The 11,010-nt window shown below is 47.1% G+C and overlaps 1 protein-coding gene and 1 long non-coding RNA gene across 2 annotated transcripts in view; one reads left to right on the top strand and one right to left on the bottom strand.

Moving 5' to 3' along the window:
* Positions 1-8,294, top strand: part of znf704 (zinc finger protein 704) — a 25,517-nt gene extending 17,223 nt beyond the window's left edge. The window contains exons 3-9 of the mRNA XM_019890312.1: positions 5,786-5,889; positions 6,064-6,332; positions 6,786-6,886; positions 6,959-7,232; positions 7,362-7,493; positions 7,650-7,741; positions 7,861-8,294. Of these exons, the coding sequence (XP_019745871.1) occupies positions 5,786-5,889; positions 6,064-6,332; positions 6,786-6,886; positions 6,959-7,232; positions 7,362-7,493; positions 7,650-7,741; positions 7,861-7,975 (1,087 nt within the window). The 3' untranslated portion in view covers positions 7,976-8,294. The remainder of the gene's footprint in view (positions 1-5,785; positions 5,890-6,063; positions 6,333-6,785; positions 6,887-6,958; positions 7,233-7,361; positions 7,494-7,649; positions 7,742-7,860) is intronic.
* The window catches only part of LOC109528045 (uncharacterized), a 17,726-nt gene that overhangs the window by 3,182 nt on the left and 3,534 nt on the right, over positions 1-11,010 (bottom strand). Inside the window, exon 2 of the long non-coding RNA XR_002170628.1 lies at positions 6,052-6,058. This is a non-coding gene — a long non-coding RNA (uncharacterized LOC109528045). The remainder of the gene's footprint in view (positions 1-6,051; positions 6,059-11,010) is intronic.

The following is an 11,010-nucleotide window of genomic DNA, read 5'->3' as shown; positions in this document are numbered from 1 at the left end:
GGGGGGGGGGCGTGCTTGTTTTTCCATCACCTGCTGCTCGAGTGGACAAAGAGGAGAGCCTCTCATCCGATGCGTACGTGTGCCCCCGCGTGCCAGAGGCAAACGGCCAAGGAAAACGTCCGCCACGCCACATATAGGCCATGCGTGCGTCTTTATATGCCCCATCGGAGGTAGCGTGAAAACACCCCAATGTATAGTGGAAAATGTAGGGCGCGCACGGCTTCTGAAGTATCTGCGTGCGTCAATCATCTCAAGGTAAAGCGCAATGAAGTGAGCACATGATCATTTCCCCTTTATCTGGCTTGCTCGAGGGGGTTACTCGGCATGTGTGCGCGTGTCATAAAAAAAAAAAAAAAAAGATCGACCTATATCCCATAGTGTACATCAAACTGCCAGACACGTGCGCAGACGGTGTTTGTGAGCCTTTTCATTTCCTTTCATTACAAGAACACACACTCCAGCGTATTTTTGCACACACGCTAATTGGGACGTTTTTGCTCTACTTTATGGCCTCCATCCACAAAAAGTGGCTATAAGGTGTCATGCACGATCAAAAAAAATGCACTGTGTTAATCAAAAATAAGATAAATCCATTTCTCCCAGAATTCTTTTTTGAAAAGTCAGCCCCCGAAGACTGTTTCGCATGAAATTTAGTGGGGATGTCTATCATGAGAAGACCCACAAAAAAGTCTCAAGAAGCCAGCTGCACAAGTCAGCCATTTTGCTTCCATGCTGCCATTTTTCGCTCATTTTTTACATTCAAGCTCCCAGAGCCTGTTTCACTTAGCACCATCAAGTTTAGTAAGCATGTCCTTCATCATTGGACCCACAAAAAAGTCTTTTTGGACCCTGATGAAGCCTGACATGTTGTCACACAAAGATAATTTTGGCCATTTTCCAGACCATCTTCAAACAGAGATTTTTTTTTCTTTCCCAATGGCGACCAAATTTGAACCACAAACGGATATTTTAACCGCCTGTGAATCTGTAAATAAGCTAAGACGAGGGGACGCTTGACGCCCTGGTTTTTATTTGTTTGTAGCATCAATCGCAACATGTCCACCGTGGGAGGCAGAAAAGGGACAAAAGCGAGGCTAATGTGCATGTGACACACTTTCTGTTGATTTGCTTCGGCATAGCTGTTGGCCAGCAGTTGCGCTCGTTTGGCAAGCGTTCTCACACACACGCACACACACAGACACACACACACAAAGTAGTCACAGGGTCTTTGGCGCGCTGCACAGCTAATGTACACCACACCCTGTTGCTCTCAGTCGAGCCGAGTGCGTTTGTTTCGTCGATCTAGAACCACAAACTGCTCTTACAAGCGTGTTTTAAGACGAATTAAGTTTCACTTCGACTAATATTCAAAATCGGGGGCGAGACCAAATCCGCATCGGCTTTGTTTCGCTCGAGCAGAGTCCACGAATGGGGAAAGTCTGAACTAGTTACGAGTCCCAAGGAGGTTCTGGAAGGCTGGCCGCGGCTCCGGGCCAGTGCATATGTTGTTATGACTGCAACCGTGACACGGGCTGCTGATTGTTGTGTGTCTTTGAGAACAGCTGTCTGTGCCCTCCGGAAAACGTGGTGATGCTGGTCCGAATGATTCATAAACAAATACAAAGAGCCTTTATTTATCGGCCCGATCCTTTGACGGCACAACCCAAATGGTTGGATAAAATTGCAAACATGGCATCCAGTGATCACACTCTGGCTATGTATCAATCATACGTACTATTTATCAATCAACGTTAACAGAATACGGTGACCCCAAACGTTGTCTCCGACGACCTAGCGATGGCCTCAATTGACGCCGTCACTCAACGCACTCACACCGGTTCGCTAGTTAACAGCCAGTCAAGTCTACGCTCTCATTTGCCGGCTCCCACATCACTCACCGGCATCATTCAAACTATTGATATGACAATCAAGAGAATAGTCAATCCTAAAAATATTTGATCGCCGTCGCTCTATTTGGCACTTTTCGCGCAGGATAGCACCCTGGGAAAAAGATTTGTGAACGGGGATATCGATGACGTCATCGGACGGTGGCAGTTGCTTTCAAATAACAGGTTGGACGAAGTGAGGCTTGGGTTTTAAACTTCACTGCCCGCTTCCTTTGTTTTGCACTACTTTTACACACGGGTGCTGTTATCCCATTGATACTCGGTCGATAGCCCATCAATTTCATCCAAGTATTCCATTTTGGTATTTATATATCAAAGACTGTGACTGTGCGAAAGGGGCCTCGTAGTGGAAATTATTATTTTGACATGTTCCCCCCGCCTCCCACGCTTTTAAAAGCGTTCGAAAGGGGCTGACATGGAAATACGATTGCTTGGGAGTTATTTTGACATGTTCCCCCCGCCTCCCACGCTTTTACAAAGCGTCCGAAAGGGGCTGACATGGAAATACGATTGCTTGAGAGCTCAACGTCACAACCACTGTCAAGGTGTTGCGGAATACTTTTCCACACAGTCAATGGTCTGACTATCTTTGGGTCCTGATACAACCTCAGGCAGCAGAAAAACATACATGTGATGCAATCATCGGCCCGCAGCTGCCGACCGCACCTGTCTGAAACCTGGCACGCACCCCTATGTTTAGCCGGACAGCCAGCATTTAACGTGCCTCCTCACGGGAAGTCCAATGTGGAAATTGTCAAGGACGATTCCCGTAATCTCGCATTACTTTTATTAGTATTGTAGGAGATGCCAATCGCAATTGCTCACTGTGCTTGTGGTCGTTCTTCGCAGAGGACAAAGAATATATGCCCTTTAGTCTTTGTTCGCAATCTGACAAGCTGGCGCTTTTTGTGAAATGAATTGAGATGAGTTCACTGCCACTGTACAGCATAGGAACTAGGCGTCACGGTTGCGCGGCTGTAATAAGCGAAACGCCTCTCGCCCTCTGCCACCCCCCCCAAAGTAACAACGCACGACAGCAAAAGAGGCCGGCCGCGTGGGCGGGAATGTTGGCGGGGAAGATATTCATGCCCGGCAAAACAGAGGAGTGAGGGGCGGGGAATTCCTGTAATCCAGCGCAGCGTTCAGTAGCCTTCATTTGAAATGATTGATCACCGTGAGGCCGGCGGGGAAACCAAAGACACCTGGGTTTCTGTTCCTGCCCGTTTGCGTGCATCGAGATTGACCTCGCTAAGTTTAGATGGAGCCGGGATTCGGGGAAAACATCGTGCTGATTTTATACGGGGGTAAACTAAATAGCAAGGCTAAGCCAGTTTCCACGCAGTGGTACACTTGAGGGTGGCTGAGTGATACAGCTCCAAAGGCTTCCTTCCCTGTGACTGTCGGCAAAAGTGCCTCATTCACTGTCCACCATTTAATGGTCAGGAGTATGATTGGCTCCCCCCTACACTGGCATGCCATGCAGAAATGCCCCACACCGCAAAAATAAACAAAAAACTGTGCACCATCCAAAAAAAGACGGTCAACAGCAGGTTCGCAACGTAATGTCTCCTCTTGTAAATAGAAAGGTTAAAATTGTCATATTCTGACCTGAATATTTTTGATTCCAGAAATGCAGGCTCAAAGTGCGACAACAAAATATTTATTACAACAACAAAAATGCATAAAACAAAAAGCACTTGCAAAGGCAAGGTACGAGAGAACAGCGAGAATACACAAACAAAATATCAAAAGTCCAATTACGCGAAACCAAAGGAATGATGAAAACACAAAGTTCTGAGACAAAACAAAAGGTTTAGAATACAACACCTGAAGCTCAACAGCGAGCAAAGTCAATCATCCGACAAGAGGCTTGGCAGCCCTTAAACAAATGGCGGGCTTGGTTGGTAAACGCGGAACAGGTGCGCCTGTTGGAGGGAAACGCCCTCCACTCCAGCTGGGGCTGAAAACAACCAAAACAGACAGAACATGACAAAACTATGAGCCACACTTCCCCACCTTGCAGAAAAAAACTACAGCGAAAAGAGCATAGTTGCAATCCCTGCTCTGTATTAAATATCGGTGTTTCAGTTCTTCGCCGTACGTCTAAGGCGCCTTCCCACATCGTGTTCCCAATTTCCAAGTGTATTAAAGGCAGATGTGCGTGTGTGTGTGTGTGTGTGTGTGTGTGTGTGTGTGTGTGTGTGTGTCCTCAATGAGTCAATGGGTGGCAGCCATCTGGGGGTGCAACTTGTGTAAATTAGCCCCCCACCCCGGGCGTCCAATCTTCTAACGTCTTCCTAAGCACAAATGCGTGCGTCCTTGACGCTCGGGCTTGCGTCGTGTCGCCGGGGGGGCAAACATGTCACGCGCTAAGCGAACGCACAAGAAGAATTAAACGTCCGCCGGGATAACAAAGAAGCACTTTTCCTCCTTGACACTCTCGCGCGTTTTGAAACTCAACCCTTGTGGTCGCGCGACACACACACACACACGCACGCACACACACACACACACACACACACACACACACACACACACATCTGCTTCTCATCCAGACCCTTCTTCCAACCTCCTTTTGTCGTACCTTTAAAGGCGTGAGCAACAATGGCAAAGGTCTGACAAGATCGAGGAGGTGCGAGGGCGGGAGACAAAGGGAGCGCGGCGGAGGTGAGAGAAGAGGAAACAAAAGGTGGCGCCGGAGGAAAGGAGACAAAAGGAGGAGTGCAAAGGATCTGAGGCGAGGTGGAGCGAGGGAAAAGAGAGTACAAGAGGAAGGGAGAGGAAGGTGGTAGTTAAAGCATGGGAGGGTAGGAATGGAGAAGATATGGTGGAAATAGGGGAGGAGACAAAATGGGGGGGAGTATGGATGCGCTGGGAGGAGGTGAGGATGAAGAGGGGAGGGGCGAGAAGAGGAAGTGTCGAGGTGCCTTCAGCGCAGGTACGAAAAGAGTCCCTCTTGCTGCAACACGTCATTAAAAATGTCGTTCATCTCTGTCCCAGCAGAGGGCAGCAAGTGGACAGAGTATCAAATGATGCCATTTAATATCCATTCAATTTTTTAAAAGAAAGAAAAGAAAACAGCAACTTTCCAGCAGTTGAGCTTTCTCCCATTCAATGTTAGTCGCCCCAAGACCCGGAGATCTGCCAGTCGATGATAGTGAACCACAAATAGGCGCAGAAGGCGGGAGGAGGTCGGATATGAAGAGACAAACAAAAGAGAAGATGGAAGGAAGGAGGAGACAAAAGGCGAGTCGAAGAGTCAAAACCGCGAACGTCCGTCCGTTAGCCGCCGCGATATTGATGAGGAACGTCTGCGCCGTTGGGTAATCACGCCGAGCATCAATCAAGATGCCGAGCGCACAAACCTCGTCCTCCACTTCCTGGTCACCTTGGGGGACGCCGTCAAGTGACCGGCTGTCGTCAAGGCAACAGCGAGCGCTCATCATGGCGTGACAAGCGCATTTGGAGGACTCTCAATTAAGACTTGATGTACGAGCGGTGGGAGTTGGCGTCCAAGTGCATAATTAACGCCAAACTGCTGAACGGATCGCTAAGTCAAAGTCTGATGGATGTCTTTCATAAATGTGTGTGTGTGTGTGACCAGTCATCTCAGCCAACTTGCAATAAAACATCTCGCCCGCAGAGCCCCCTGGAGGTCCCAAAGTCGCTTGTTGACAAGCAGACGACACACGTAATTCCAGCTAGTTCGCTGGCGGCTATTCACGAATGCTAAATGAGCTTGTCTTCAGAGGCTAACCATGTCACCTGATGAACCCTATCATATGCACGTCCAAATATGGAACACCAAACTTTTAAACCGCATTTTAGCTGCTCGTTTAATCATGTTTTTTGTTGTTGTTGTTGTTGTTGTTAAACAGACGGTCAGAGGAGGAAGTGGATATGGACAAGGTGACGGCCGCCATGGTTCTCACCAGCCTCTCCACCAGCCCACTGGTCAGGAGTCCGCCCGTCAAAGTCAGCGGTAAGCTAACAGACACGTTTGTGAACCAAAACGCAGTAAACGAGATCCCTGTGAAGTACTAACTTCTGTTACGTTAGCAACGACTACCGTTCCAATTTTGACATGGTCGCACGGCACTGTTGTGGTGCTCACCAAAATAACAGCGCATAAATATTTCGTTACCCCCCCCCTCAGAGGCTCTGAGCGGCTCGTGGAAAGAGAACGGATCCGGGGGTCCCTTCACTCCATCCAGCAACAGCTCATCGGGCGGCTACTGGAGCTGGTCGGCACCCAGCGACCAGTCCAACCCGTCCACGCCGTCGCCGCCTCTCTCGGCCGACAGCTTCAAGCCCTTCCGGGTGCCTGGCGGGGGCCCCCCCAATGCGGGGCCCGAAGACCCCAGCCTGGAGGAGACGGATGGAAGCAGCCTGCTCTTCGACGAGCCGATACCACGCAAGCGCAAGGTGGCCGCCCATAGGCGTTTTAGTTAGCCACGTTAGCAGTGACACCCAATGTGCTAATGACAATATTAAGCTAACTTGCTAATAAGATGAGTTAAACACCTAAAACAATATACTTCAGTCCGCTTTGTCATAGCTAAAGAAAATGCTAATCGAATCCTCTTATAGAATAAACAAGTGTCTGATGACCTTGTTTTTTTTTATGTTTGGTTACATGGACAAGTTAGCCATCATTAGCCATTCAACATTCAAATGACAGTGCTAACGTTGTGATCGTGTTAGCACTTGTTAGCCACACATCATGTTAACAATTAATGGTAACCAGCTACAAGCACACTAGTCTTAACAAGTAAGTTACCAAAGTCTGATTGTCATTAATTTAAAAATGCGCTTTGCTAGCCACCTAGCGAACTAGCTCGCCCCTGGTGCTAACTGGGCTACATTTGTGCTGTGCAGAACTCCATGAAGGTGATGTTCAAGTGCCTGTGGAAGAACTGCGGCAAAGTGCTAAGCACCGCCGCCGGCATCCAGAGGCACATCCGCACCATCCACCTGGGGTACGTACCCACTTCCTGTTTGCTGAGCTCATCTATTTGCGCCGGTCCTATTATGTCACCCCCTCCTTCCAGGCGCAACTGCGACTCAGACTGCAGTGACGGCGAGGAGGACTTCTACTACACAGAGATCAAGCTCAACACGGACGCGGTTGCCGAGGGCCTGAGCAGCCTGTCGCCCGTGTCACCCTCCGTCCTGACCCCGCCTTCGCTGACGGACGGGGCCACGCCCCTTCCCCTGCCCCCGCCGCCGCCCTGCACCAAGGAGCCTCACTCTGGCAGCGCCACGCCGCTCAGCCGCTCTGCGCCCAGCGCGCTCTACCTCATCCACGCCGACCACGCCTACCAGGTGAAGGCGGCCCCCAAAACAGAACACACACACACACACACACACACACACACACACACACACACCCTTCTTCACTCTTAAATTGAACCCCATTTTAACCGCGTGACCTCCGCCTTGCCCCTCGTTCAGGCCACGGCTCCGGTGTCCATCCCGTCCAACGGTGCGACAAACCCGGCAGCCTCTTACAGCTTCACGCCCACCAACGGCTCGGGTTTCAGCATCTCCTGGCAGTCACCTCCCATCACCTTCACCGGAAACATGGTCAGGAAACAGCATGCGCGCGCGCGCGCACACACACACACACACACACACACACACACACACACACACACACTACTAGCAGCATTCAGATGTGCCGATGCCATTGATTGCATTTTGGAGTTTCAATGTATGGTTGGGCTTGTGCGCCCCCTGCAGGTGTCACCCAGTAAGAGTCAGAGCTTCACCGAGCAGCGTTCCCAAACCATCGCCGTCCTCTCGTCGCCACCCAGAGCCACAGCCGCCCTCAGGTGACGACTACAAAAAAATAAAAATAAATAAAAATAGCAAAAAATAATCAAGCGAAACCCCCAGATCTCAAAATTATTATACACTATATTTTCCTTCTTTTTTTTTTTTTTCCTCGCAGTCGTAAAGTACGTGGCGAAGGCAAGAAGTGCCGCAAAGTGTACGGGATGGAGAACCGCGACATGTGGTGCACCGCCTGCCGCTGGAAGAAGGCTTGCCAGAGATTTACCGACTAGATGGACGTCGGGACCCGCCGAAACGGGGCGAGGAGCCTCGTTCTGCATGCGTTCTCTCTTCACATCAAAAATCGCAACTGTCCATCAAGCTCCAGCTCCGCCCCCAGTGCCGACATCCCTCCATCCCACAAGGTGGCGCCGAGCCAGGACGACGGTCCATCAGTCCCACTTTTTGGAAAAGTGCAGCTAAAAAACTGTGTTCGGAAAAATGATACATTTCTGATGTTTTTTTGGGTTTTTTTTTTTTTTTTCTTCTTTTCTGTGTTTTGGAAAGTTTTTACATGGAACGGCCCAGGAAAGGAAAAAAAACTTTGTTTTTGTCAGAGAGGCCTGGTGGTAGAGGGGTTTGCGCATCGACCTCACAGTGCAGAGGTTGTGGGTTTGATGCCGGCTACGGCCTTCCTGGGTGGAGTTTGCCTGTTCTTCCCGTGTCTGCGTAGGTTTTCTCCGGGTACTCCCACATTCCAAAAACAAGCATGGCAGGCTGATTGAACACTCTAAATCAGCGGTTCTTAACCTTATTAGAGGTACTGAACGCTACCAGTTCACATGTACATTCATCAAACCCTTCAGAAGTGAAAAATTGAAATAATTTTTTTACAAATTCAAGACCTAAAAAAAGCGCATTTATTAACAACACAAAGAGCCATACGTTTTTTTTAATTGCGAACAAAATGAATCTCCATGCAGTTTTGCCGACTCAACTTGGCATGACAAATCATGCAGATAGGACACTGAGTCCCATCACTGTCCGGGATGCATGTGAATCCATGTTGTGCATATTCATCCGACCACTTTCTTTCTTTGCTCGACATGGTTAGCATGTATTAAAACATTTTTTAAAAAAAATCACATGACAGTCACACGTTGACTACTGAGCGAACTAAATTTCCCGCTGCACTGATTGCACAAGCAATGTAATGTGATCATCTGCAGCCAGTGATGGCCAAGGGGGCGTGTCATAACTAAATGACATGTTGAGTCGAGCGTGTCTTAACTTCCATGGCAGAGGCTCCATTGAACGGCTGAGACCGATTCACCGAACCCCTCGGTTTCAGCTCTGTCGAACCCCTGAGATCGATTCACCGAACCCCTCGATTTCGATCGAACCCAGGTTAAGAACCACTGCTCCAAATTGTCCCTAGGTGTGATTGTGAGCGTGGATGGTTGTTCGTCTCTGTGTGCCCTGCGATTGGCCGGCAACTGGTCCAGGGTGTCCCCCGCCTACTGCCCAAAGACGGCTGGGATAGGCTCCAGCACCCCCCGCGACCCTTGTTAGGATAAAGCGGATCGGAAAATGGATGGATGGATGTTTTTGTCAGAAAATGATCCAAAAGAAGAAAAAGAAATCCTTTGCTAGCAGTTTTTAGTGTGTACGAACACAAAAGAAGAAAAAGAAATCCTTTGCTAGCAGTTTTGAGTGTGGACGAACATTTGTAATGTCTTCATCTGGGGTTTTTTTTTTTCAACCTTGGAAAAAAATCTGACATTTTGTCCTCCCTTTTGTCATTTTTTTTTCCAACGGAACGTCGCAGTACAAAAATGGCCCAAAAAATTATTCAAACAGAGAACTTATTTGATAATATTTTCCATTTTTTTCAACCTTGGAAAAAAATCTGACATTTTGTGCTCCCTTTTGTGATTTTTTTTCCAACGGATCATCGCAGTACAAAAATGGCCCAAAAAATTATCCAAACAGAGAACTTATTTGATAATATTTTCCTGGAAAAGTCAACATGGAAGAACTCAACAAACTTTGACCTTTATCATTGTTTTTTTTTTTTGTTTTTTGTTTTTTGTTTTTTTTTTTATAAATCCAAAGCGCAGAAACGTCCAAAAAAGACTAACAATTATTTTGTCGGAATTTATTCAAAATAACAACAACTTTTTTTTTTTTAAACAGCATTTTGAGGGGAAAAGTAAGGAACAAAGTGGAGGAACATCATGATGCCTTCGTCTTCTTCATCTCTTATTTTAGTAACATTCGGTTTTGTAAACTGAACGGACGCCCAAAATAACGAACAAAGTTCTTTGCTAGCATTTTAAGGAAAATTTGGGGAACAACATGGATCTTTTGTCGGGTTTGATTTTGGGGTTTTTTTTTTTGTTTTTTTTTTTAATGCACCATCCATACAAAGAAACGTTGCAAAAAGACAAGCATTTTTTTGGGGGGTGGTGTTCTGAATTCATTCGCGAAACGAACAAATTTCTCTGCTGACAAGTTAAGGAAAAAGCGGGGAAACAGCGTGACAGCGCCCTCATTTTCATCTTTCACATTTTCCATTTGGACCCACTTTTTGAGAAACTGTTTCTCCTTTTTCAAACCACCAGGAAACATCCAGAAAAGACCAGACTTTTGTGGTTTGACCGGGAAATTTTGCAAGAATAAAGCAAACGTTCGCTCGCAAACTGAGGAAAATTTGGATAACAACATGAATGAAGGGTTTTTTTTTTGTTTTTTGGTTTTTTTTTAAATAATGCCTGGCATCCTTCTTGTGAAGTGGTTTCAACCCAATGTTCATGGCAAGAATTGTCCAAAAAAATGAAACTTTTTTTTGGGGGGGGGGGGGGTCAGAAATGATCCAAAAGAAGAAGAGCGCAAAAAAATCAGGAATCGGCATGGTGAGGCGATCATTGTCTTTCGCTTTTGTTTGACATCGTGAACCATTTTCCCCATCACCAGCATCCTCTCCCTTGTTCCTTTTGGAAAGGTCGGCTTCTGAAACAGAATAACCAAGTGAAGAAACATTCCAAAAAAAAGGAACAACTTTTGAACCAAGTCCTTCGCAAGAATTCTAAGGAACGTGGAGGAACAATGTGACAGCCTCATTGGTTTCATGTTTTTTTTTTTTCTTTATACAAATTTCCCAAGAACCTTGACTTATCGCTCCGAGGGAAGATTTGGACAACAAAGTTGCAACTGGATATTTCTCCTTTTGTTTCCTTTATCGGATATGGAATCAAGTGGAAAAACCATCAGCTCCTTTAAGCCTTTTTTTTTTTTTTTTTTTTTTTTTTTTTTTTTTTGTGTAAAA

The sequence above is a fragment of the Hippocampus comes genome, unplaced genomic scaffold (genome assembly GCF_001891065.2).
Source record: "Hippocampus comes isolate QL1 unplaced genomic scaffold, H_comes_QL1_v1.1 scaffold71, whole genome shotgun sequence".
NCBI classification, from domain to species: Eukaryota; Metazoa; Chordata; class Actinopteri; order Syngnathiformes; family Syngnathidae; genus Hippocampus; species Hippocampus comes.
The sequence above is the reverse complement of the archived record's forward strand: the minus strand, read 5'-3'. Positions and strand labels throughout refer to the sequence as shown.